This window comes from Drosophila albomicans, chromosome 3, assembly GCF_009650485.2.
Source record: "Drosophila albomicans strain 15112-1751.03 chromosome 3, ASM965048v2, whole genome shotgun sequence".
NCBI classification, from domain to species: domain Eukaryota; kingdom Metazoa; phylum Arthropoda; class Insecta; order Diptera; family Drosophilidae; genus Drosophila; species Drosophila albomicans.
In genome coordinates, this window is record NC_047629.2 from 20246621 (window position 1) to 20270965 (window position 24345).

The 24345-nt window shown below is 43.5% G+C and overlaps 7 protein-coding genes across 8 annotated transcripts; 1 reads left to right on the plus strand and 6 right to left on the minus strand.

The window, feature by feature from the left end:
* Window positions 1-10: 10 nt before the first annotated feature.
* On the minus strand, window positions 11-2690 carry LOC117567008 (dolichyl-diphosphooligosaccharide--protein glycosyltransferase subunit 2). Its single transcript, XM_034246693.2, has 4 exons — window positions 2525-2690; window positions 2056-2294; window positions 700-1984; window positions 11-638 (listed from the first exon to the last, which is right to left on the minus strand). Exons 1-4 carry the CDS (start codon window positions 2535-2537, stop codon window positions 256-258), a joined length of 1920 nt encoding a protein of 639 aa, XP_034102584.1. The 5' UTR covers window positions 2538-2690; the 3' UTR covers window positions 11-255.
* Window positions 2691-2880: 190 nt separating this feature from the next.
* LOC117567009 (uncharacterized) lies at window positions 2881-5051 on the plus strand. 2 transcript variants are annotated; one of them, XM_034246695.2, is made up of 6 exons: window positions 2881-3260; window positions 3316-3479; window positions 3536-3718; window positions 3779-3984; window positions 4046-4207; window positions 4263-5051. In XM_034246695.2, exons 4-6 carry the CDS (start codon window positions 3844-3846, stop codon window positions 4968-4970), a joined length of 1011 nt encoding a protein of 336 aa, XP_034102586.1. In that variant the 5' UTR covers window positions 2881-3260; window positions 3316-3479; window positions 3536-3718; window positions 3779-3843; the 3' UTR covers window positions 4971-5051. The 2 variants fall into 2 exon arrangements, with proteins under 2 accessions (XP_034102586.1, XP_034102585.1); XM_034246694.2 differs by having other exon boundaries at window positions 2884-3260; window positions 3775-3984.
* Window positions 5052-5183: 132 nt separating this feature from the next.
* Window positions 5184-5825, minus strand: LOC117567010 (uncharacterized). The gene is made up of 2 exons (XM_034246696.2): window positions 5685-5825; window positions 5184-5630 (listed from the first exon to the last, which is right to left on the minus strand). The coding sequence occupies exons 1-2, from the start codon at window positions 5788-5790 to the stop codon at window positions 5332-5334; spliced, it is 405 nt and encodes a 134-aa protein (XP_034102587.1). The 5' UTR covers window positions 5791-5825; the 3' UTR covers window positions 5184-5331.
* Window positions 5826-5896: 71 nt separating this feature from the next.
* LOC117567007 (uncharacterized) lies at window positions 5897-8502 on the minus strand. Its single transcript, XM_034246692.2, has 3 exons — window positions 7871-8502; window positions 7378-7583; window positions 5897-7318 (listed from the first exon to the last, which is right to left on the minus strand). Exons 1-3 carry the CDS (start codon window positions 8227-8229, stop codon window positions 5910-5912), a joined length of 1974 nt encoding a protein of 657 aa, XP_034102583.1. The 5' UTR covers window positions 8230-8502; the 3' UTR covers window positions 5897-5909.
* A 605-nt stretch (window positions 8503-9107) lies between these two features.
* LOC117566602 (uncharacterized) lies at window positions 9108-14268 on the minus strand. Its single transcript, XM_052003570.1, has 3 exons — window positions 13972-14268; window positions 10641-11027; window positions 9108-10579 (listed from the first exon to the last, which is right to left on the minus strand). The coding sequence occupies exons 1-3, from the start codon at window positions 14001-14003 to the stop codon at window positions 9151-9153; spliced, it is 1848 nt and encodes a 615-aa protein (XP_051859530.1). The 5' UTR covers window positions 14004-14268; the 3' UTR covers window positions 9108-9150.
* Window positions 14269-14687: 419 nt separating this feature from the next.
* LOC117567531 (putative 1-phosphatidylinositol 3-phosphate 5-kinase) lies at window positions 14688-22442 on the minus strand. The gene is made up of 7 exons (XM_034247577.2): window positions 21921-22442; window positions 19624-21862; window positions 17608-19557; window positions 17369-17534; window positions 15224-15381; window positions 14996-15157; window positions 14688-14939 (listed from the first exon to the last, which is right to left on the minus strand). Exons 1-7 carry the CDS (start codon window positions 22440-22442, stop codon window positions 14749-14751), a joined length of 5388 nt encoding a protein of 1795 aa, XP_034103468.1. The 3' UTR covers window positions 14688-14748.
* Window positions 22443-22480: 38 nt separating this feature from the next.
* Window positions 22481-23265, minus strand: LOC117567532 (anaphase-promoting complex subunit 13). The gene is made up of 3 exons (XM_034247578.2): window positions 23150-23265; window positions 22687-22833; window positions 22481-22605 (listed from the first exon to the last, which is right to left on the minus strand). Exons 1-3 carry the CDS (start codon window positions 23159-23161, stop codon window positions 22522-22524), a joined length of 243 nt encoding a protein of 80 aa, XP_034103469.1. The 5' UTR covers window positions 23162-23265; the 3' UTR covers window positions 22481-22521.
* Between the last annotated feature and the right edge of the window lie 1080 nt (window positions 23266-24345).

Sequence of the window (24345 nt, forward strand, 5' to 3'; positions counted from 1 at the left end):
ATCTCTCGAATTCTCCGTATCGACAGGCGTTTTAATCTACTAAAAAGTTGTGAGTCTTTTGAATTAAGACTATGGTGTATTACATAGACGAGACATTTATGTGTTGTGTGGTTTAATAGAGCTTACACTAAACGCTTTATTAAAGTTTTTACTTATAGTTTGTTTTAGATAGAGAGTAACAGTGACTCGTCGTGCATTTATGATCAGCTGAATCGTGTGCTGATGGGAGAACAGCCTTATGGGATGGGTCACTTATTATGATGTTCCCGCTGCATTTTTGATGTTGCTGGTGCGTTGTGCATAGAGGCGACGCAGAACGCGATTGCCACACAGGAATGTAAATACTGCGATTGGTATCAGCAGGCGCAGCGTTTGGAACATGTTCAGTTGCAGCCAGAAAACGAAGAACAGCGCCAAAATGCCACCGAAGCCAACATGGAAACCGATTGTGCTCGGCGACAATGACAAGTTTGAGACATTGATGCCCAATTTGCCCCAGAACACAAAGAGCAGCACCAGAGGCGTTATGCACAGACCAGTGAAGATATCGGATACAATGCGGGGCGGGCGCTTATCGGGTACACGGAATTGATGCACAATCTCTGGCAGAGCTCCTCGAACAACGCTTGGCTTAGGGTCTGTAAATTAGGAATGCCTTAAAATAAAGATCTTAACAAGTGCTTGCGCCTTGTGACTTACCCTTGTCAGGCTGGTTGAACTTCAGCTGAACATCGGCCAGCAGCCACTCGAAAGAGTTGGACAGGGAGGCATCGCCGACCGTGAGATAGATGTTGTAGACACCGCTTTGGTAATTGAAATTCTTGCCCTGATTGCCCACATCCATGTCAAACTTGTAGGCCTTGCTGCTGTCCTGCTCCGCCACAAAAATGATCTCCTTGTCTGTCTCTTTGTTGTACAGACGCACAAACGCCTGGTGCACTGTAATGGGTTTGCTGTTGCTCTCATCGATAAGCACAGCCTTGAGTAACAGCTTTTGTGTGCTGTCCGCAGACAGTGTGTCCTTCAATTTGCTGGGGAAGCTGACGCTTTGCTTGCGGGTGGCTGCGCTGGCATCGGATTCGGCAATACCCACCTCCAGAGACTGCACCTTAACGCGTCCGAGCACTTTCAGTTGCAGTTTCTGTGTGTAAACGCCATTGGCATTCAACTCCACCTGGTAGATGCCACGTGCTGGTTTCAGACTGCTCAGATCAGCAGCATAGGTGGTCTTGTCGGAAGACTTGGAAGCCAGCTGAACTTTCTCTGCCAACACTGAGTTATCCTTCTTCACAAGAATCTTGGCATTAATGCTCTGCACGGCTGGCGACAGTGGTTTGCCTAGCAAATCGACAACGGCCACATTCAGTGTTGGTGATTGAGCTTCTAGTTGTCCATTGCCAATCAGCTGAATGCAAATGGGAGCAATCTTTTCATTGCCACTAATCGTCTTGAGAGCTTCGATGAGCACATGCGCTCCCTTAGCGGTTTGCACCGAACGACGGCTTAACAAATAGTTGGCGAACTTAACAGCCTGTTCCGCTGTGACAGGAGCTGGCTTATTGTAAGTCTTTGCCACACCAAAGGCTCCGTTGAGTATCAAGGCCGTAATGCTAAGACCACCTTCGAACTGAAGCAGTTTACCATCGACTTCGTCGGCTTGCACAATGGCATCCTCTATGCGATTAGCAACAAAACTGCCACTTTGTCCCAGTTCGACGGCCGCATTAAATCCATAGCCTAGGCCACTGAGTGAATCATCCGTCTTCAACAGCTCCTGCAAACGCTTCGCCACCTTTGTCTGAGCCGCCTCACTGATCTGAACACCGAGAGCTTTGTGGGTGACGATGCGATAGTAAATCTCCTGCGTAGTTCCCAGCTGAGAGTCCAAAGAGCTGTAGATCTTTGAGAGCAAGGATTCGGGAAGTTTTGTTGTGCAGCGCAGATTTCTATTGGCACCAACTAGGTAATAGTCTTTTTCAAAGTTCTGCAAGTAAACAGCAGATGTTTCATTAGTAAAATGCGATAGTTTGGATAACTTGGATTTGGAGTACTTACGTTCAATTTGGATTCTTCGTGCAGCGTCAAAATCTTCTTGCATAGTGTTTCTTTTGTTGCCGCATCAGTGGTTTCAATGTTCTGGCTGGCAAAGAAGATCGCTTGCAAATCGTTTGAACTTAAGCCATCAACAAAGACTTTTTGTAGGCGGGTGAGATCCTTTGGCCCCAGGTGGCTGTCAACGGTGCGCGCACTCCATGTGCTTGCTAAAGCGCACAGGACGCACAGAAGCGTTAAGGCTGTTTTAGACAATAAAAGTGTGCAATTCATTAATGAAAGAAAGAAGAAAATGAAATGGTTTGTAAAGACAGCTCAGCCAGTCAGCAGCAGTCAACGCCAGCGTCGACGCCGGCAACTATCGTGAAGAGCGAGATAGCGAGAGCGACTTCTTAGCCGGCGTTTGACCGAACACTCGCATGAGGTTCTGAGCGACTTTTATATTACTTTAACACTCGATTCAATGACTCACCTAATTTGAACATTCTCCTATAAGATGTGGCGTTTTAAAACGCAGCTTATATGCTATAGGATAAATAAATAAAAAAAACACTTAATAGCCTGCACCGCCTGTTTTAGCTTCGATATTTTTTACAGACACGTCAGCGGCAGTGTTGTACTATAGCGTTAATGATAAGGGCTGGCAACTACACGGAGAACAGTGTGTACACACTTTTGAAACTATACATTTATCGATATGCATATTTGAGCGATTTCTGAAATTATATCGAAAATGTGAGCGACAATTCAAAAAGCTGCTCAGAGATCTCCTTGCAAAATATGTTTCATCACACTAAACCTCACACACAATACACATTACACTGTACACTCACACAGCTAAACCAAAAAAAAAAAAAAATATTAAAAACATTTTTTAAAAATTGATAGAAAAGCAATAAATATCACAAACCTACAAACGCTCCGCAAGGAATTGACAGTATATATAGACAGAGTTCACGAATTTAATTTAAAAATGGCTGTTCCGCATTGGATGAAAATCGGATGGAATGATGATATCCAACAAAAGATGTTTAGAGACTGGGGGATATATTATTCCTATCGTCGCTTGAATGATACAGCCAACTATTACTATGATAATTCCCTGCAAATTAGTCCGAATGATTATATGACACTCTATCGTCGGAGTCAGAGCCATCGAAAGGCTGCACTAATAGAAAGCGCATTAGTCGATGCAAGAAAAGCTGGACGTAAGACCTTTCATTTTAGTCTATAATGGATTTATCTAACTTATTTCCTAATCAGAAATGGCAATGAAATCTAGGGGACCCAATGTGAACATCAATCTGGAAATATGTTCTCAATTATTCGAGTTGAATCAATTTGAGGCTAGCAAGGTCGAACTGCAGAATAATTTGAAATTTTTCAAGGGAAACGAAGTACAGTCATTTCGAAAGCGACTTGTAGTAGTAAGTTTCTCGAATAAATCAAATTATAGGCTGATTCTATTGAATATTTGGGCTAGGTTAATGATGTTATTGAAGATGTGACTGGAAAAGCGATGTCCTTGCTTTTTTTGCGAAATCAGAAATTGATTCAACGTGTTGACGAAATCACCAAAGCGAAGGCAATAAGAGATGGACGTCCATTGTGGAGAAGATTAAGAGACCAGGGGAAATGCGATGTTGTTAGCATACCAGAAATAGAGGTAACACAACTAACTAATAACTATATAATTCTTACGTCCTTACATTTTTCGAATAGGAAGAAATCTTATCCCCACTAGAAATAGCGCGAATAAGGCTTGCTTTTAATGTAGTTCATCAGACCTATATGAATAACTCGTGGTATGATATTCTTTTCATGAAACTATTGCGCAAAAATCCAAGTTTGTTATTGGAACAGTGCAAACGTTCAAAAGAAATTATGGAAGATATATCAACGAAACAGTATGAGATAGTCAGACAGTTTATGGTGGGTAGTTTGCTTGAATCATATACCGGAAAGTAATTTAACAAAATTTTATTTTATAAAGAAAATGTTACAATCTCGAAGTCCACTTTACCTTGTGAAATACTTAAAGTCATTGGGGAAAAATAATGCGGCGTATTTCTTCCGTATACAGTCGCAAACACATCGGAATATGCTATCCGATCTGCGACAAATCCGTAAAATGCGTAAAGAGAAGAAGATTAAGGTAGATTCTGTTAGTATTGTATCATTTAATATTTTAATTTTGAGTATAATTTTAGAAACTCTCCGATTACGTTGAAAAAATCATGAGTCAATATTATGTAAAGAAAACAAATCGCGTAATGTGCTGGAAATTTGAATTTATCAATGAGGTATATAATATTCTGGCGCTGGCATTATCCGATCAATATTACGCTCCAAACAAATTCAACGTCGATGAGCCTTCAGCCTTACTCGATCTCTTAAAGTTACCCATAGATAAGACAAAGGATATTACACCATTTGTATTTGGGGATCGTTCTACCTACCAAGAGGGCACTGATCAGGATATCGAAGGAAGAAAATTCCGAAAACTTTTAACTCATTTTGAACTGCGCATTAGATTCGCAAAGTTTCATATCGAGAAATGTTATCTATATCATCAGGTTGCCAGTAAGCATTTATCACAAGGACACTATGATGAGTGTTGTTTTTATGCTCGTTTGTCTATTAAAGAAAGTCGCGAGTGTAACAATGCATTGTGGAACTTTCTGAGTATTATGCTTATTGTTAAGGCCAATGCGGTGCAGTATAAAGTAGAACGGACTAAGGAGGCTTTGGATATGGCTGTTGACATTTTAGAACATATTAATTCGCCGGAGCTTAACAAGTTCATAGACTTGTGCTTACATTGCAATGAGGAGGAATATTTACTCAGACTATTGGCAATTTCGAGTCGTATCTCAAAAACATCAAAAGCGAGTTCAGCGTATAAAAACGACGAGTGAAGAGTGATCTCTTATCCATATGTATCGATTATATAATTTTATTATATTGATAAGCTGCAATTAAATTTGTTTTTTGTTTAAGTGTAAGTGGATTATATTCATGGGATCGCTATTGCTTAAACGGCGAAACAATTCAATCATATTTACTTGCTTACGTGATAAATGACATTCTTCAATAAAAACGATAGACTTCAGTAAAGCAGTGCACTGCTTGCAGCTGACAAGCAACGCACTGCTTAGTGACCAAACTTTAATTGCAATTAATTACAATAGTAATTAGTTATTTAAATTATTTGTTGTTGGCCTTATGATACAACGACAAATGTAGTGAACTTAATTTATTAATTAATTAGTTAATTTACTATGGTCCAAACTTCTCGCTGCACTCGGCAAGAGGTCGAGTGATGGAATACTTTGTCTTAAAGGTTTTTGTAACGTCGCCGTCGTGATTCCACACGGTGATGGCCGAGGTGCAATACAATGGATACTTGTTGACACGAACTTCCATTCGCTCCTCATCCTCGACTGGCTTGTCCTTGCAGTATTGCACAAAATATTCGGTGTGATCAGGTCCCAAGTCGGGTTTAACGGAACTCTGACGCTTGTATTCGTCAAAAAATTCTTGCCAAAGAAACTGTTCCATTCGATTGGCACGAGTAACTGCAAGTTATATGTGATGTATATGAGTCATATAAGGTGGACTTGGAGTCTTACTTAGTTTCTTATTCCTGTAGGGTATACCAAAGCTACGTTGTGTCTCCGTTGTTTCGGCTGGACAAGGTCCTTTGCCTCTCAAGCGGAAATTCTCATTCTGATTCATTTTGGTACCGTGTTTCAACAAAAAATAATTTATTAATGCTGTTGTTGTTAAATAAATACTTATGACTAAAGGCGCCTGCTGTGCCGGGTAAACAAAATTGCTGCCAGGCAACTTAAAAGCTAGGCAACTGACTGCGATTGCGATGGGGATGGGGATTGAGCTGCGGGCTCGTCCTCGACAATCAAGGAGACATCCTTGGGCCGCAGCAAGCAATAGTAGACCACAATGGTAGCCAGAAAGAGTATGCCACTGTAGACAATCCATTCCCAGATGAAGCCAAACCACCAGGACTCGAACTCCTCATTTGCATACCAAATGGACGACATGGTAATGTTCTCCACCAGTATAAGCACCAAATACAATCCATACCAGACACGTATGCTCTTGAAGCACACCCGAAACTCGAGCAGCACAAATATGTAGATGTAGCCGAGCACTAGGTAAAAAAGTGTGCGATTCCAGCCGCCTCGACAACGTGTCTCCAGCGCCAAAGCAGCGAGCATGAGAGCATAGTGCACACCCACAATGATGAAGAAGGCGCGTGGATAGAAGAAACAAAAGGTGGCCAACGACAGCATACGCATAATGATGAAGGCAATCCAACCAAAGAAGGCAATGGTGCGACCCGCGAAATCATCCTGCTGTATGCCATTCACAATCTTCGTGCGTCGTGGGAAGTAAAAGTCAACCACATCCTCGGGTGTGAGTGGTGTGCCCTTTGGGGTCTGCGCCACAACCAGTGGTGTGCGCTCATTCTCCTCTGGCTCCTCGTCCAGGCGACCAACGAGCAGTTTCGGCGGACGCGGCACATGCTCCTTAATGTACAGCTGCGCATTGACCAGCAGCATGTCCTTGAATGTCTCCAGCTGTGAGAGGGGACGCGTTACCCGGCGACTGCGTCGATGCTCGTTGTCCGACATGGTGCGTCGCAGATCGGGCGTCTGCAGCTCGGGCGGACTATTCTCTGTGGGCAGCCGCAGCATGGGCAACGCTGGCGGCGCTGTGGCTGGTGGTGGGGGCGGCGCTGGCGTCTCTGGCACCGAGTCCAGCACATCGATGCGATCTAGGTTGGCCATCTGCTCGCGTTGTTGCAGCTGCAGCTTGGGCCGCACATGACGGTGCAGCTTATCATCGTCGGTGGCATTGCCGATGGGTGAATGCAGTAACGCTTGCGTCTGTAGCGTCTCCACCCCATCATTGTCCACTTCATCCATGCCGGTGACGTGCAGCACATGCGTGTCCACCTCGGGACTGTCTACTGCCTGCCTGGCATGAAAGTTCTCCATGATCTTGTCTGACTGCGGAAAACTGGTCGCCAGCGTTCGCTCCGATTCACGCTTACGTTGCTCCGCCTCGCCGCAGAGCCTTTGGTTCTGCTCCAGCTGACAGCGATGCGTCGCCACCTGCTGTGGCGTCGCCCAGGGATAATGGCGACCCACGCGACGTTGACTCTCCATGCGATGATAGCTGGTGGTAATCCCAGCCAGATCGATGGCCGAAAACACCAAGCACATGGCCTGCAATGTAGCTGCAATTGAAGTTCTCAGTTAATCTCACCAGGTACAAAAGTTCCTTATTGCTACTCACTTGTCTCGTAGTTGCGAAAGACGCCTTGCAGCAGCATGTGGTTAATCTGTAGAATAATCTGTGGAGCTGCTTGTGCGTATGCCTGGATCAACAGATACAGCTCGATGCTGGAGGTTTGCGTAGCCTTTGCCAAGCACTTCATGCGCTCCACGTCGTCTTCGTCATGGAATAGCGCCTCAATAGACCAAAAGAAGCGCATGGTGAATCTGTTAAGAGGAACGAAGTAAAACAACTGTAGTTGGGTTGAACTGTGTTTTTAGCTAATAATAATAATTCTCTTTTGAGAATGAATAAACGAATCTGATTATTCCCTTCCAGTTGGTTGGACAAGGATTGAGCGACTGTCCAATAAGATTTCACTGTAGTTTTAAAAAGAATTTCACCTCTTTAACGTTTTAATAAACACTTCCATTGGACGTCCAAAAATAACTGGTCAATGTCCGGCGAAGAGAGTTTTTAGTGCAATCTCTTAAGCAAAAACCCCTCAACTCACCTGTAAAGCACCGCGAATGGGAAAATCAGCAGCTGCAGTAATCCCAGGCAGAAGCTCTTCCATTTGCTGCGCTCGCCACAAGCGCTGCAACGTTGCTCACGCGATAACAGCACCAGGATAAACGTGAGCAGCGGTGGTATCAACACTAAGATAAGTGTTCCCACGCCATAGCCAATCTCTTGCACCCGGAAATACTGTGAGCTCAAGGCCAAGTCCGTCGCTGTTTGCACCATAAACACCAGCAAACCAAGGCAGCTGGGTATTATGTATGACACATAGATGCGGGTGCGACTTCGGATCGTATAGCCCATTATATGAGCTGGCGGATCGGCCGCATGACCCACCTCTGCTGTAGGCATTACCAAGTTCCTTTTTGTAAATTCCCTTTTTCAGTCCCTGCTGCAGCTACAGCCTTTGACATGCTTCTATTGCGAAATATTCGATCATACTACGCACGATACAATGAGTAAGCGCTGTTCTCACTCTTCTTCTCTCTCGGTTCCATTATCAATGGGTGTGTAGGGCACCGATTAGATAAACGACGCGAATTGCGTGCGAGGTCTCCGGAGAAACGCGGTTTGTTTATGTTTACTATACACTCTCGAATGAGTTTGTGCGCTGTGTTTTTGGTCAGTGCTGAGGAGCTTTAAGTTATGAAACTTTAAAGCTTTAGAGATTACCGATCCATTAAAAGATAAACCCTTACAAGCACCAATCCATTGAGCTCGCATTTTTAAGTATAAGATACATTTACTTTTTGATTATACAGATTTTACTAAAATTTTGCAGTTGGAGATGTTGCCATGGATTTAATTAATAAATTTTTTTTACATTAAAAGAATTTTTTGTCAATACATTTTCTGCTGAAAGCCTATTATATTTCCATTTTTTCTCTCTTTGTTAAAACTTTAAGTATAAATATAAATATTTGAAAAAAAAACTTTGAATTCTCATTAAAAAGCAATATGAATAAGTTCTTCAAGTTTTCACCCAGTTCCCTTAGAAAAAAATCGTCTGGAGGGAAGTGTATTATGACTCGAAAAACTTCCATAAGCTTAATTTGCTGTCCCGTTTCTACTATTCCAAGTAACATCTAACACTTCTTAAACAAACTTAATTAGCAAAGTCTTCACCTAATTACAATGCGACCCACATAGAACAGCGAACGAGGTCAATCAATAATCATACTCGTCGCGGACTTCCAAAGGTGAATACTCTGATTTGTTTGTAAATTGTTTATTGCTTATTGAATGGAGTGCTTAAATTATTTAAAGATGGAGCTAAGAATCATACCAGGTCTTTTTCATCCAATTGGAAGGCTTGCAGGGTTCATCAAGGACCACAAAGGATCCCTGTTGTTGTTGTTGTTGTTGATGATGATGTTGATGTTGATTCTCCGTATTCTGTTTGTCGCGTCGACAGCCGATGGCGTACTTGGGATTGCCCTCGATGATGGAGGACTTGTCGCGACAGTTGACCGCATTCTGCAGCACGGAAGCACGTCGTCCGTACTTGGGCGGTTTCTTGAATCCCGCTCCACCAGCTGCCACATCCTCGAAACTGGGCACTAACTGAGGCGTCGGTTCTTTCACAGTGCGCTGTCGTGATGGACGCCGTTTGGCTTGCGATTGAAGCTGGCAAGCGTCTAGCGAGGAATCGGAACTCTTGCGAAGATTACCACCTGCTGTCGCTTGCACTGGAGGCTGCAGTTCACGTGGACGCTCTCTCTCGCGCAGCTGGTAATTGTACTGGGCACGTCGGTACTCGGGAGTGGCAGTTAGCTCGGTGGAAGTCATGTGACTGGCAGCGGGTTCGCGTTCCAAGCGCGGACTGGATGTGGTGGTGGCGGTGGCGGTGGTATTGCTGGTGCTGTTGCTGGTGGGCAGCCGAAAGGAGGAGACGGGCTTGCGCACCACCGGACGGGAGCGTGGAAAGTCCAGGTAATTGTTGCGATACTCGGGATTAAATTCGATTTTGCCACGCAGCCGGAGATAAGGTTCGCGCACCTTACCCCGCTCGGGCATCTCGGTGATCTGGGGATCACGGAAGCTCTCATAGTACTCGGGTACCTCTTTAGTGAACTCGCCGCGCGGGCGCAAATGATCGTCCGTCTTCAGTGACTTCTCTTTGACCATGTGCTTGGGTGGGACATTGAACTTATCACGATACTCGGGCATATCCCCGCCACTTGGCTCCGTTGTGCTCTGCTGCTCGGCGCCTGAGATGCGCAGATTATCGTGCTTCTTGATCGGGGCACTCTTCGAGTAGTTGGCATACATCTTGAAGCTATCCTGATACTCGGGCACAGTTATAAAGTCGCCTTGCATCTTGATGCTACTCATCTGTGGTATCGAGTGCGCCTTCTCAATGGGGAATTGCTCCACAAATTGACGCTTGTACTCCGATGGCGATGCCTCGTAGTCTGTGCCTTGGGCACGCATCTGCAGATGACATCGCTGCTGCTCCTGGGCAGCCACATCGCGCTTGAACTTGTCACTGGACAGGTGAACCGGAGCTGGAGCTGGCACTGGAGCTTGACTGGACTTGCTCTGCGATTGCTCCTTCTCTTCGGTAAACATTTGACGTGGCAGTATTTGGGCACTGGCATCCAACATGGGATAGGTGAGATACGACGAGTTCTTCATCTTCTCCTGCTCGTTGCGGCCCAGCTGCAAGTTCTCCGGATTGCGCACGGGAAACGTACGAGAACTGTAAAAAAGAAAGAGTATCAAATGTGTATATGATTTCTTATGTAATCTTTTCCACTCACAACTGCAGATCCTCGGGCGTGAACCAATGATATTTCTCCTGATGCTCCGAAAGCAAATGCATGAAGCCCTCCAGACGCAGCGATGTCGCACGTCTCAGCAGCGAACGAGGACGTTGTCGTGGTCTACTTTGACCCTGGAAGCAATAGCGCTTACGATACTCCGTCTTCAAGGAGCCAAAGGACAACGCTGGCTCCTGGCTATCGTAGAGACAAACGTTGCTCTGCGTGTGCAACTGTACAGGCTGGCGACGGCGAAAGAACTTCAGATCATCGACAGCAATGTGTTCGTGGGGATGCTTGATGGTAAACCGATCCTTCTGTCCCTTTTGATTGGTGCTTAGATCCGGTTCCGAGAACGAACGACCCCAACTGAACTCCGCCTCGGCACTGTGCAGACACAATGGAATAGAAAACAGACAAAAGCCCCTTTTGTTAGCCAGATTATCCGTTGAGGTGCTTGGCTACTTTGGCAACTGAGCAACGTTGCTATTGGCATCAAATAACAGCGAATCGAATCGTTGCTAATAATGGCGAAAAATGTGCTATAACAACAAAGGAAGTGTGCAATAATAAAGTCTATGCGACCACATACCCTGTAAAAGTTGGGAAGTGGTTTAAATAAAACTATGCAGTTCTTGTTTTGGAACTTCTATATTAATTTTTTTGTTTTCTTTCGTTTTCGCTAAGATTAAGTATATATTTTAAAATTTCGAAAAAATGAGACAATCTATTTATCATCTTATAAGTTTGTGTTTTTTTTAACAGTTGGGGTAATATACCCGCCTCTAAATTGCAAATACAGGATATGAGGATAATAGAAAATAAACTGTGCCTTATGAATAATACTGCTAATGCGTCTCAAGTCTAGTTCTACAGCCGACAGTCTTGGCAGCTGCAAAGGAATGTTTCATAGCGTGTCAACACGCACACAACAAGTCCACTCACATACACACACACTTGCAGCTGTTGCTAGGCACAAAACACACACATATAGACATGTAAACAATAAACAAAATTGCAATAAATTGGAAAATTATCTGTTTGAATGGAATTGCAATTGGTTGCAGCTGCAGCCTAAAATCGATTGGGATTTTCCCCACCGCAATCACTCATCTCCATTTCTACTCTTCGTTAGCGTGTCCACTTTTAATAAGGAAATGTGCTTTTATGCAGGGCATGTCAAGGCCTCACTTAACTGTTCCTTAAGCCAACTATTAAAACTGGTTAATTGCAGTCATATTGTCTTGGACTAGGGGCAAGTCATAGAGTAAATGATATAGTACCACGTCTCGCATGCAAAAGAGAAAAATGTGAAAATATGGGAAAATGCACTGCCAGACTATTTCACCTGTTGCACTACATGTTGTTGTTAATTTTATTGCTTGTTGTTGGCCGGCAAAATTTGCATATTTAATGGTCAAAAAGGCTTTTGCAGTTATTTCTGAACTTCCGCTGTGTCAGGCAATCAATCTTAACTGGGTCGTGACTGTCTGAGAAGGCAATGCGCGAATGCCAAAGCAGCAGGCACACAAGTGTGGAATAAACAGCATTTCCACTAAAGGTTAACTTTTTATTAGATTAAGAAATTAATGCAAGCCAAGTTTAAAGGCTTTCAAAGTTATTTAAAGCGAAATTTTTGAATTTAATTAAATAAGAGTAACAGCTTGAAATTTATATTTCTAAATGTTAGAGTTTATTTGGAAATAATATTGGAAGTGAATATCAGTTTAAAACCTATTTTAATATATTCTGTAAGTTGTAAACTACAACTGAAGTTTGAGTGGTTCTCTTGTGAGATGTAATTATTTTGTCGAAATTTTATTAAAGACTATTAATAATTTTTGTAACCTGCTGATGAAAATGATAAATGGGTTAAAAGACACTCCCAACAATACTTGAATTCCTTTTCCACTTTGTCTTTTATTTGCGTGTTATTTTGTGAATCGGCAACGTTCGTCATGGCTATAACTCATATTTGCGCTGTCAGCGTCCGAATTCTATCATTCAAAGAATAAGGAGAAGCTCTTAAACTGTCTGTTGCAGCTGCAATTGAAATTACGTGCGTGACTGTACCCCGAAAACGGAAACAGACAGCAGCTGGGCGATTGCGAAAGCGAGCGCAAAAGGCGCCCAAATCATGTCGAGCTCAAGTTTTAATAGCAACAGTGCCAAAAGGTTGACCCAATTCAACGCCCACCTCAAGGCAATAAATGAAAGCAAACTGAAAATTGGTTAAGCAAGTTTTTAACGACGAACTACCAATACACTAGTCTGTTGAGCATTATCAAGTTGCTTAACACATTTATGAAGTTTGAAGCAAAGTAAAGCTAATAGTAGTAAGTAAAAGCTGCAAACATGAAATTCGCAATTAAAATATTCTAGATATTCTCAAATTCTTAATTGAAACTTTAAATTTTATTGCATAATCAATAAGAAAACATCAATGCCAATAAGTATGCTACATTTCTGAAGTTTTCAATAATTCAACATGGAGGCCGCTGACCCCAAAAAGTATGCTATGTTTTAGCATATTGTTATTTTTAAAGTTTTCGTAAGTAACATACTATAACTAGTTAAGCTGGCGAAAGTAATCCAGATTAAATGACTGTGTAAATAATAACAAGTTTTCTCAAAACAAGTTTTCAATCAGCTAACAAATAACAAAATATTTGGTAAGAGTAACTACAATTTTATTTTTTTTATTTTTGGTAAGTTTTACTTTTTAAATTAATATTAGAGTGGTTTTTTTTTACTACATAGTAAGGTTTAAGTAATACACAAATAATAACTCACTCATTTTCAAGTGAAAATGAATATCTAACTTAAAGTGTATTTAAAACTTCGTTCTATCGTCTTTAGTTGTTGCTTCCTGTTTTCAATTGGTTACGTTTTCTTTGGTTTTTAGTGCTAATCTTGACAATGCCAAATGACCTTTGGACAGTTTAGCATTGCCGCGAGTCTAGAGTGAGAGTCCTTTTATTTTTAGACGCCGCATTTGGCGGTCAGGCGTAACGCAGTCGCATTTAAATATGCTAATCAATTGGCAATTACAGCAAACGATAAGCAACAACAAGAACAATAACGAGAACAACAAATAATACAAGCACTCTTACACATTCCGGTAGACATAATTATACAGATTTATAGACGACATTTAGTTTTTTTTGTGCTTTTGATGTAGTGATTTGCATGTCACGCCACGGGGCGTATACGTCATGGCAGGATACATGAATGCAGCATTAAGTTATGTATGTTTAACATATCGCACCACACTTTTAATGGCCAAGGCCACGTGAAGTGATTGCAGACAATAGCTAAAGCAGTTGCTTACCCATCGTTGAATTTCCAGTCAACGGTATGCATGTTGTGGCTTTTTACTTTTTATTAGAGGTATGGAAGGTGAACTGCAACGGCAACTGGCGCATCACTGCCACCAATAAGGGCTGGCGGTCACTGTCCAAGTCCATGTCCGTTGAAGGCACGTGCGCAGTTTAAGCGCAAACAACAACTTGACCGCTCCGTTCGTAAATCCCAACTGAGCCACAAAAAACACTACCAAGTATTTCACACGCCACACTAGCATTCAGAAAGGGAGTCGCGTGAGAAAGAGCGAAAGTGTGTTTATGTGTGTGTGTGTGTGTGTATGGCCCTGACTGTGCGCGAATCGAGTTGGAGGTGTCACTTGGCGAAGCACTTTCACTGCTGACACAATCAACAAAACGGCAGCAGCTGTCAGAGAACAGCTGTGCCTAGCACCTGACGCCCGACGCCTGCAACATGCATCCTTTAATGCAGCCACATTCGCAGCACATCAATCCAAATCCAAATCAGCATAATAATAATTTCCGCACACCTGGCACGCAACTCCCACTCCCGATTTGATTGCTTTCAATTGTCCTGAGTGACTCAAGAGAGAGTGTGAGTGAGAACGAGACTAAGCTCAGAGCCGCATGGGCGCGTTTCCGGCAACGTCGCGAAAATGTGGGTCAAGGGCCAATCAATTTGCTGGCTGACTGACCGGAAATGTTGGCTAGCTTAATGCGAATGTGGTTTTAACAATGTGCGTTAGTCGCTTTATTAACTAATGTTAACTAAACTGGTAAGTGCTTCAAATCTTCGATAGTCCCTCCCAGCGGTCGGGCACCGTATTAAAATACCGATCCATTGCGTCCACAAAGCGTTGCTTATAGAGATGAGGCGCCACCACAGTAGGCTTTTTACCCATGCCGCCGCCCATTAAACCCGTTTGCTTAAATAGCGACTCTAACTTCTTATCAAACGTATAGGTGCGTATGTAATCTACAAGCAAAGATATTAATTTATCTGCTCAAATGAATAGTTAAGGAGTTGCTTACCTATAATGCCCAACACAAGCACGTTGCGTTTAGTATCAAGACCCACCAGCAGCGAATAGTCCATCACCCGATTACGTTCAAGAAATGAGGCATCTCGTTGAATAGCATCACGCAGCACAGCTTTGCTGTGCGACAGCACATACAACGGCTTTGACCAGGACACTGTTTTGAGAGAGAATAATATAATATTAATATTGTCATTCAATAGTTTTACAAACTCGCACTTACTTTGCACCAGATTCTCATCGAGCAGCACAATTTCGCCCTGCTGATTGCTGGGATCCACCAAGCGATTGCGTTCGGAGCCTTTTAGATCGAACTTGTTGGTGATGTCGCAGCCATAGAAGAGATTCTCCATGACCAGCAGTGATTTTTCTACAAAAGAGCTATGAATGAATAAAACGAGAATTAGCATGGGTTAAACAAGAAAACTATTGCCGAGTATCAGTTATGAGAGATAAGCATACAGCTGTGACCATTGAAATAGCAGTGCGACAGAGAAAAGACTATGTAACCGTTTTTTTTTGGTTATTCCTTTTTGTTAGTTGATCGCTAGCACATTGTTTTTGTAAAATGAAGCATAAAGATAAGAAAACAGCAAAAACCCCGTTAGTTTTGATCAGTTTTTCTGAAATTTTGATATTTTTACCCAAGTGCACCACTTTTGGGCTGACCATTAGAATAGCAGTTTTTTCTTTTCTTCCACTAAAAAAGCCGAAATTGTTTTTAATTTTATGAAAAGTGAGTTTAATCTGGTTTATTATTGTAGTTTATACGACAATACACTATAACTATAAAAAAAAAAATTAATTTTAGTGTGTAAAGGACCTAACTGGTCCAATGTAGAGAGGAGGTCCTTTCTTGAGCTTAGGAAGGAGCAAAATTGTATAAAAAAGTTCTGTGTCGCCTAAAATGTTTTACCAAAATGGTTTTCAATGACATAAATTATAAATCAAAGCCTGAAAACCGTAGTGTGATACAAAAAACCACAATTTTAGAGGACCGATGCATAGTGCTCTTCAGCTAAACTAATCCTTTTGCATCCTGTAGGGATATTAAAGCAGGGCTGAGTTGGGGAATTAGTGAAGTGGCTATTGGCCGAAGACTGGTGGATACAAATTTGAATACCCGAAGTCCAGAAAAGGTGCAATTACTTGGTTATAGACATCTCAAAGCGAGGTGGGAGTTTGCCAAGCGCCACTTGAACTGGCCACTTTCCAAATGGCGTAATATTCTTTGGACAAATGAGTCTAAACTGGTGTTAATTGTTAGAAAAGTTCAAGACAATATGTCCGTTGACCACCAATCACCGAAAATGACCTAAACCATACCCTTAAGACCGCTAACCATGGTGGTCTTCAAATCATGATCTGGGCATGTTTCTCATACAGTGGTGTGGGACCTATAAATATGATCGATGAGATCATAGACCAAGAAATCTTTGAAAATATATTAAGAAACATCATGCTGAAGTATTCTCAGGATGAAATGCCCCTTCAATATGGACTTTTCAGCAGAGTCACGAAACCTAAACACACCGGCCAACTGGTCACGGAGTGGTTTGGTCATGAAAAAACTGATGTAATGCCATGTCAGCAGAGTTCCCGGATTTAAATCCGATTGGGAACTGATGGAGGACTTCAAGCATTATGTTGCCAAGAAATCCCCGACATCTAAGCCACACCTTTGACAAGTTGTACAGGAGGTATAGGGCCAGAATCCCTGCAAGCGTTGCGAGGACGTGGTGGACTCCATGCCACGTAGCTGTGAGGCTCTAATAGCCAATAAAGGCTACACAACAAATTATAAGGTCGTATTCAACTCGAAATTTAAAAGGATTAAGTTATTTATAAGATTTTTTGAAATTTATTACATTTTTGTTTTTTCACTGCTATTTCAATGATCTTCATAATACGGACATTTTCATATGTTAATATCCACATTCGGAAAAATATTGAATTATCCAAAATGAAAAATATGTTTAATTATCGCAAATTAAATATATTAAGCTGTTATAAAAAAATTTTGTCTCGAAGTTGTGTTTATAATAATATTTTTCAACTTTAAATGTGTAGGTCGTCTGCACTGCTATTTCAATGGTCACAGCTGTATGTATACAAGATACAATCAAAGCTGCATTTCACCTTTGAAAAGTATCTTACTAGAGAGTAAGAAAATTTTCAGATAATTGCCATTGATAAATGATAAAAAAAATCAAGTACTGCACGCTGCTTTCAATCTGTATTATTTTGTTTTTTTTTTTTTTAATTTCTTCTTAGTTCATAAATAAATTTTGAGGAAGAATTGTAATGGAAGTTTCATTTTAGTCATTCGGTAACTTGTGACAACCAATCGATGATTAACTACACTTACTCCTTCTTCTTCACGCTCACTTTGAAGACACCAAAAATCTTCGTGAGGAGCGTGGGCTGATGCTCCTGCTGCTGGCACTTGCCAATGTACTCAAAGTACTCTGGCGCAAACTGCTCAATGAGGTTCATGTCTGTTTTATCCATCTCTTTGAGCACAAAGCGGTCATCTGTACATTTCGAATAGATCATATTAGTAAGACATTAAAAAATATTAGACAAACACCTTAACAGATTACTTACCCAAAGTCTTGCAGAATCTGGAGCCGGATTTACCGCCACGGGCCTCCCATTCGACGCTGCTGCACAAGCTGCGTGCCAGCGCTATACGCGACTCTTTCTCGGCATCCGGTTGCTCGTTGTCAGGAGCTGTAGCACTGCCCACTTCGCTGGGTTTGCGAATGAGCTCCACTTCGGAGCCGTTGCGATTCTGTGAGATTCTCAATTCCTCGCGCATTTTGCTCTTCTCGAGCCGGCGATACACCTGTCTGTCCTGCTTCGGTGGATTCAGACTCTTGGCACGCAACGCATCAAACTCGCGGGCAAAGTAAACAATGCACTGAAACTGTCCATTGCCAAAGGCCAGAGTGACGTGTGCGCTGGGAGGCTGAGGTTGCGCTTGGGCTTTCGCCTTGTTGCGCTCCTCGGACTCGCCAGCGGCACACGTCTCCTCGACATCGCTGTCCAGCTGCTGCTGCTTGTGCTTCGGCTGTGGACTAGAGTTAGAATCGCTCGAAGTCACCGCCTCCTCAGCGTTTAGGCCAGCAACAGCGCGTTGATACTCCGTCGAGGTGAGCGCATAGGCAATCACCGAACTGATGTCGTTCTCGTTCACATTCATGGGAATGCTGCCCAGTGGCAGCGTCAAATGATCCTGTGCCGAGAACGGCGATTGCAGCGTATTTAACTGGCTGTTGTTTGTATGTCGCAGTGTCAGCAAACGTGACTTGATGGATTTCTTGTCCGCATTCACATTGACTGTGGAGGCCAGCATTTGATCCACTGTTAGCTTGCGCTCCGCATCTCCGCTTGCATCCTCTGTGGCTCCTTCGCCTGTGCTGCTCTCTGGTTGACTAGTCGCCTTGCTTTTGGCTTGCTCCTGCGTAACTGACGTCGCATCGAGTTGTTCGGGTCGCAGCTCCTCGGTGCAAATGGTGCCGGCATCAATATGCGTTTGCAATTGCTTCTGATGCTTCTGTGTCAGCTGTTCGATCTCGTGCAGGCGCGGCGCCCACAGCTCAATGCTCTCGGCCAGCGCACGTTTGGCCATGAACAGCGCATCCCGAATATCGTACGAATTCACGTGCTGCTCCGTCAGCAACGTATGCACAATTTCCACCTTCTGCTTAAACGTGAATTGATCTTTGGTCAGCGTTGCCTTGAGCCGCGAAACCAGGGGAGAGTTCTCTTCCTCGGTGGCCAAATCGGCAATGCGTTCGTGAATGCGCGTATAAACCTCATGGCCACGTATCGAGAAACTTTTGATCTCCTCCTGCATTTGGACACCAACAAATGGCTTGGGCAGCTCCAACTGCAATTGCACCGATGGCAGCTCCGTTTCCCAGACCTCGACGGGCGTGTACTGGAACTTGGCGCCCACGCCACGGAAGCTGAAGTGATGCACATAATCACGATGCAGCGAATGCTCGCAGAGACTACTGCTCTGCTCCGGTAAGGCGGCATCTGTGGGTGGACGACGTCGATAGGCATGGCCATGGAATCGCATCTCCAGATACTTGGCCAGCGACAAACATTTGGCAGCCGCTGAGAGCGGAACCGTTGGCGTCGTGGCATTGCAAATGCTGCACCAGGATGTGAAGTAGATGCGCGTGGGATCCGAGCGTGTCAAATCCTCAGTGAGATAGACCTGAACACAGCCCAGGGAATGCACATAGCGACGCACATGGCCCAGCATGGGCAGACTGCACGAGGGACACATCGAGTTGAAGAGGCAACAGTAGCGTTGCAGGAACTGCTCCAGCATAATGTCGTGCTGGCCGTAGAACTTCATGTCCAGCAGCATGGGCAACTTGCAGAACGAGGACACGCCCTTGGGATTGTAGTGGAAGCTGCAGAAGAGCACGGGCAATCGCTGGTGATTCTGTGGATCAAGTGCATCCTTGTACAGCTGCTCTTCGGTGACCTTCTGTGGACGCTGTATTTGTTCCGACTGCTTCTTGCGCATCTTAACCACTACATAAGGAGGAAAATAGTTAAATAAGTCGCTCATGCCCATGTATATAGACTACTACTACTCACTTGGGGCCTTGCCCTTAGGAAAACGTCCGCCAAAAGAGCGAAACTCCGCCAGCTTAGTTTGTATTTCGCGACTCGTCGCCGCTGCCGTGATCTTCATCTTGACGAAAGCATGCGCCGGCAGCAGCTGCTGATCGTTCTCCTTGTTGGCCAGCTCGGCGTTGGACTTCACTGCGTCCGCCTCGAGACTTTCGGGGCGCTCTAAAGCTGACGATGTCGTAGACCACAGCTTGGAGAAGTAGAGCTCTGCTGGAAATAATTTACGCAACTTGCAATTGCGTCCCTGTTCCGTTTCTAAGTAAGGCAACGGAAACGTCAGAAACGGACTAACCGACAACAATGTCGAACTCAACGCATTGCGAAAGCGATTGTCGTAACGCATCTCCACGGCCAACGCTTCCACGCGTAGATTATCTGGCGAACTGGCGAGCATCTCCGCCTCCGAGGAACGCAAGGGATCCGTAAAGTCAGCCACATTCTCACTGACAACGCTCGTGATCTTGTCCTCGGATTTCCGCTCACAAAGTGGGCGCTTGTTTGCGGAACGCAGTTGCGTCGCCTCCGCCGCGGGCTGCCCCTCGATGGCATTCTCGGTGTTGGGACTCGACTCCTTCGAGTCAAAGATGGGCGGCTTGGGACTCAACGGTTGCGCATACTCATCCAGCAGAAACGACATCTCCAGTCGCCAATTGTAGCGGGCAAACAGCAGCGCCAAAGCGACTTTCTTGGCGCGTACTAGCTCCGCATTGCTGCCGCCACGCAGCAGGCAAGTGTAGCCACGTGGACCGTTTAGTTTCTCAAAGAACATGAGCGTCTTGCCACTTGAATAGGTATCGACGTAAAAGTTATTGCAGAGTCCCAGTTTCGGCATTGTAATATTCGATTCTATTGAGCTGACAATGTCGCATTGCAGCGTGCGTGACAAGCGTTCCATCACCGACATCTTGACGTCCAGCACCAAGGTAACGCCATAGGAACGCAGCAGATCCTGTGCAATACCGGCCACATTCTTGTGCACCAACACCACGTTCGGCTCAAAGTTCATGATGCGAGCACAGACATTACGCAGATATTCCTTCTCCTGCAGCAGCACCGCCTCAATGGTCACAAATTTGCCCTCGATGCGCTCGTAAACGATTGGACACTGCAGAAGCAGAATGCGTGGAAATGCCACACGTGTGGCCATATCCTTGTGCGCCACATTCTTGGAGAACGCAACGCCATGCACGATTTTCGAATCTTTCGGCGTGCCGCCTGGCACCTTTTTGAAGTTGACATAGTTGCGTATGTCCATGAGATCATTGGTGCAATACTCGGGCTTGAAATGATTCGCTGCCGTCGAGCAAAGGGATTGTAACACTTTACCCCACTCGGCATCCAAGTGATTGGCGCGCAACAGTTGCGCTAACAGCTGCTCCTCGTGATCACAATACGATTCCAGCATCTTGGTGGATATCGTTGTGAAGCACATATCATTCTCCATCTCCAGCTCTTGGGCAGATTGAAAACTCTGCGACACATCCATCGACTTCGGCGGCTGCGGCTCCAACTGGGGACTAATGGGATTCGAGCTCTCGGCACTAACATCGCGCGATTCATTAAGAGACGCACCCGCAAATCTATAGTGCAGTGTGGCATCGAATTCGATTTGCTCGGCATCCGGTACAATGGGCTCAAGGAAGCCAGCGGCTAGCATAGCACTAAGAATGGCCACCGCTTGCACTTCGTTGGCCGACTTGTTATTCTTGTTGAGAAACTCAATGAGCTGCTGGCCGCAGTTTTGCATGGGCAACTCGCGTTGCATTTCCTCATGCAGCGTAATCAATGAATTCGATTGTTGCAATATATTCTTGCGGTCATCCATGGACAGCGTGTTGTAATTGTTCTGCGAACTAAAACGCTCCTCCTGATAACCGAGCGAAGTCTTGCGCGACAGCTGTGGACGCTGCTTTTGGTCATTGGGCACCTCAAGTTTGCTGCTCAATTGTTGCTGCAGCGCCGGCTTATCGTCGCCATTGCCCTTGTAGCAATAATTGCAGACCTTGAGGTCGCCCTCGCAGTTTATTATGCTGCCAGGAACCACTTGATTGCAGCACTTTGAGCAAAAGATCTGGCCACAGAGACGACAATGATGCTTGCGTCGAAATGTGGAGAACTTTTGGGCGCAATCATAGCATTCCTTAGCCTTGGCGTCTGGCATCCACAGCTGTTGCAACTCTGTGTCTCTGTAATTGCGTAGCTCCTAAAATCATAAATTAATAATTAAATTTTAATAATTAAAAGAGAACTAGTCAACTTACATTGTTGTTCTTGGAGGCCACAATATTGCTGATGTGTTTGAGCACATTGGACACGGTGCGTCCCTGATTCGAATTGGCTTCGCTGGGCAACTCAGCGACACGCTCATTGGCCTCCGAGTCATCAGCTGTTGTGGTTGTATTGATGCTGCTGCTGCTGGGCAATTTGAGTGTTGTGGGTGGTTGTGGTCGCGTTGTGCTTAAACTGGAAGAGCTTGAGCTATTGTTTGTGGTTATGTTACTCGTTGTATCCTCATTATTGGGTGATTTCTTCTCTGCATAAAACTTGGATTTGCCAACTTGCACGCTGCTGTTGCTGCCACTGGATATGTCATTAACTGTGTTGTAGCTTTGATTGTAAACATTTTGTATCTTATTGACCATGCGATTGAGTATGGATTCGGGTTTATCCTCGAAGTTACGGGCGAATTCGGTGAGCTTATTGGGCGAATGTAGATGTTGATGTACGGCATTGTTATTGTTGTTGGTGGAGCTGCTGTTGCTGCTGCTGCTACTGCTACTCATTGTGTGGTGTTATTAATAATACTTGGGGTATCAGTAGCGTGGGAGATGTGCTACTGACACGTGGGCTGCTCGTCCTTGGTTAGATAGCTGTGATGTTGAGTTGATCGATTAAAGCAGCGTCCGGTGCCAATGAGCCCAATGCCAAATCCGTCCACTTTTGTTCCTGCAAAATGATTTTTGGATACACGTTACTCAAATACTTTTATTATGCTACTTTATCAGTTTTGGGGAATTCATTGCTCACCTGTTCGCTCAAAGTAAGGTGTGAATCACCACCATCCGCTTCGGGATCGGGTAACTTTTCAATGGGCACTAGTATCTGATCAAATGGCAGCACTTCCATGCGCCAAGCATTGTCCACAATGTCCAATAATAGATCATCAATTGGTGCCTAAGCAACAAAATATTGAAGAAGCAACGCCCCGAAAAAATATATGACTATTGTACACAATATTGATAACTGATTCGTGTGCGAACTGAGACGTGTTAATTACGTCACTGCCAACAAATTCTCGATTCACCTAATACCTATTGTTATGCCCTAATACTACATTGTGGGTAAATAGAAGATTTATCACAAAAGCCACTTTAAGATAACGAAAGTAGCGTAGCAAATTTGCGTGTAAAGCGATAATTTACTAGCAGTACCATGTCAATTGCACGTATTACATTATCGCATATCTGTGTTTGCTAAAAATTCAACTTACTTGGCTGTCCATTACTTAAGAAATGAATATAATTAGATTATCCAGCTTTACTTTGTTTTATTTCGCTAATTGTTTACTTTTTCCAGCAACAAGGTCTATCGGAATGCAACGCTGAACAAATTGTATATCGATTTTCAGCAATCCGCAAAAAGTGTTGCGAAATGATTTGTGCCATTTACCGCCAATTTCAAAAGCGCGCTGCCAACTTGTTTTTATGCATAACAGTCTGTAGATTTTAGGCAGTTACGTTTTTTAATTGTTTACGAGCGAAAAGCTCAAACAGAGATAAATAATGTATTGAAATATTTAAATTTAAAAGCAGTGGTACCAAATTGTTTTTAAAATGTTTTTATTTCTTATTAAGCTTATATGACAATGCATAAATATATATTAAATAAACGGACTTATTAATACTTTTTATTTAATTACAGTTAGGCTTGAATTTGTTCAACTGATTGAATTATTTAATATTAATAAATAATATGAATTAGACGTTTAGTTTTACAAAATAGGTACGTTAACATTGTAATTATTCAATCCATCGAAATCGTCTTGTTGGTATATCCTTGTTTATCCTTTCGTTGTACCATAGTCATTACTTTTATTGGAGCATTTTCTCTCTGTAAAGAAAATGAAATATTAATATTTCTAACAAAATATAAGAAATACAATCCGAAAATATTTTTCTGATCAGCTTTCTGTTTATTCCAAGAATGAAAATCGTAGTTTTTTTCATTGAATAGCGATTAATTTGTTGATTGTTCCATTGAATAACTGACTAGATGCAGCATAGCGCTATAAAGTGCGCTTTCAAACGTCAGCTATGCCGACATCTTGCCAATTCACCAACAGATGCGAACCGCGAGATAAACCAAAGTAAGTTAAATCACACAAAAATTCCGGAAATAATACGCAAAACACACATTTTGTTATTGTTGTGTGTTATGAACGAAATGTGTATATTTTTATCAATGAAATGCTTGTTGTTTATTCGATGTTTTTTCTTTGAGAGGCACTTAACAAGTTTTTGGCTTTATTTTTGTTTTTTGTTCATGACAAAATATTTGTTGTATTGGCGCGAACAACAAGAGGCAAAAGGCAATTGTAATCCGTCAACGATGGAGACTAATTGGCAACTGATTTTAAAGCCCCGAGTCGAGCTTAGCACCACACCTCGGCCCAGACTAAAAGTGAGC

What these genes read in the sequence shown, in the direction of transcription:
- LOC117567008 (XM_034246693.2), bottom strand. An exon ending in ACGAAGAATCCAAATTGAAC is followed by an intron (nt 1,985 to 2,055) that starts GTAAGTACTCCA and finishes GTTTACTTGCAG; the next exon opens with AACTTTGAAAAAGACTATTA. An exon ending in GTTCAACCAGCCTGACAAGG is followed by an intron (nt 639 to 699) that starts GTAAGTCACAAG and finishes CCTAATTTACAG; the next exon opens with ACCCTAAGCCAAGCGTTGTT.
- LOC117567009 (XM_034246694.2), top strand. Translation starts at nt 3,026, where the DNA reads ATGGCTGTTCCGCATTGGATGAAAATCGGATGGAATGATGATATCCAA. An exon ending in CGATGCAAGAAAAGCTGGAC is followed by an intron (nt 3,261 to 3,315) that starts GTAAGACCTTTC and finishes TTTCCTAATCAG; the next exon opens with AAATGGCAATGAAATCTAGG. An exon ending in TTCGAAAGCGACTTGTAGTA is followed by an intron (nt 3,480 to 3,535) that starts GTAAGTTTCTCG and finishes TATTTGGGCTAG; the next exon opens with GTTAATGATGTTATTGAAGA.
- LOC117567010 (XM_034246696.2), bottom strand. Translation starts at nt 5,790, where the DNA reads ATGAATCAGAATGAGAATTTCCGCTTGAGAGGCAAAGGACCTTGTCCA. An exon ending in CTACAGGAATAAGAAACTAA is followed by an intron (nt 5,631 to 5,684) that starts GTAAGACTCCAA and finishes TATAACTTGCAG; the next exon opens with TTACTCGTGCCAATCGAATG.
- LOC117567007 (XM_034246692.2), bottom strand. Translation starts at nt 8,229, where the DNA reads ATGCCTACAGCAGAGGTGGGTCATGCGGCCGATCCGCCAGCTCATATA. An exon ending in CCATTCGCGGTGCTTTACAG is followed by an intron (nt 7,584 to 7,870) that starts GTGAGTTGAGGG and finishes TCCTCTTAACAG; the next exon opens with ATTCACCATGCGCTTCTTTT. An exon ending in CTTTCGCAACTACGAGACAA is followed by an intron (nt 7,319 to 7,377) that starts GTGAGTAGCAAT and finishes CTTCAATTGCAG; the next exon opens with CTACATTGCAGGCCATGTGC.
- LOC117566602 (XM_052003570.1), bottom strand. Translation starts at nt 14,003, where the DNA reads ATGCATACCGTTGACTGGAAATTCAACGATGG. An exon ending in GACTGGAAATTCAACGATGG is followed by an intron (nt 11,028 to 13,971) that starts GTAAGCAACTGC and finishes GTGTCTGCACAG; the next exon opens with TGCCGAGGCGGAGTTCAGTT. An exon ending in ACGCCCGAGGATCTGCAGTT is followed by an intron (nt 10,580 to 10,640) that starts GTGAGTGGAAAA and finishes TCTTTTTTACAG; the next exon opens with TTCTCGTACGTTTCCCGTGC.
- LOC117567531 (XM_034247577.2), bottom strand. Translation starts at nt 22,442, where the DNA reads ATGAGTAGCAGTAGCAGCAGCAGCAACAGCAGCTCCACCAACAACAAT. An exon ending in TGGCCTCCAAGAACAACAAT is followed by an intron (nt 21,863 to 21,920) that starts GTAAGTTGACTA and finishes TTATGATTTTAG; the next exon opens with GAGCTACGCAATTACAGAGA. An exon ending in CGATGAGAATCTGGTGCAAA is followed by an intron (nt 15,158 to 15,223) that starts GTAAGTGCGAGT and finishes CTCTCAAAACAG; the next exon opens with TGTCCTGGTCAAAGCCGTTG.
- LOC117567532 (XM_034247578.2), bottom strand. An exon ending in ACCTTACTTTGAGCGAACAG is followed by an intron (nt 22,606 to 22,686) that starts GTGAGCAATGAA and finishes ATCATTTTGCAG; the next exon opens with GAACAAAAGTGGACGGATTT.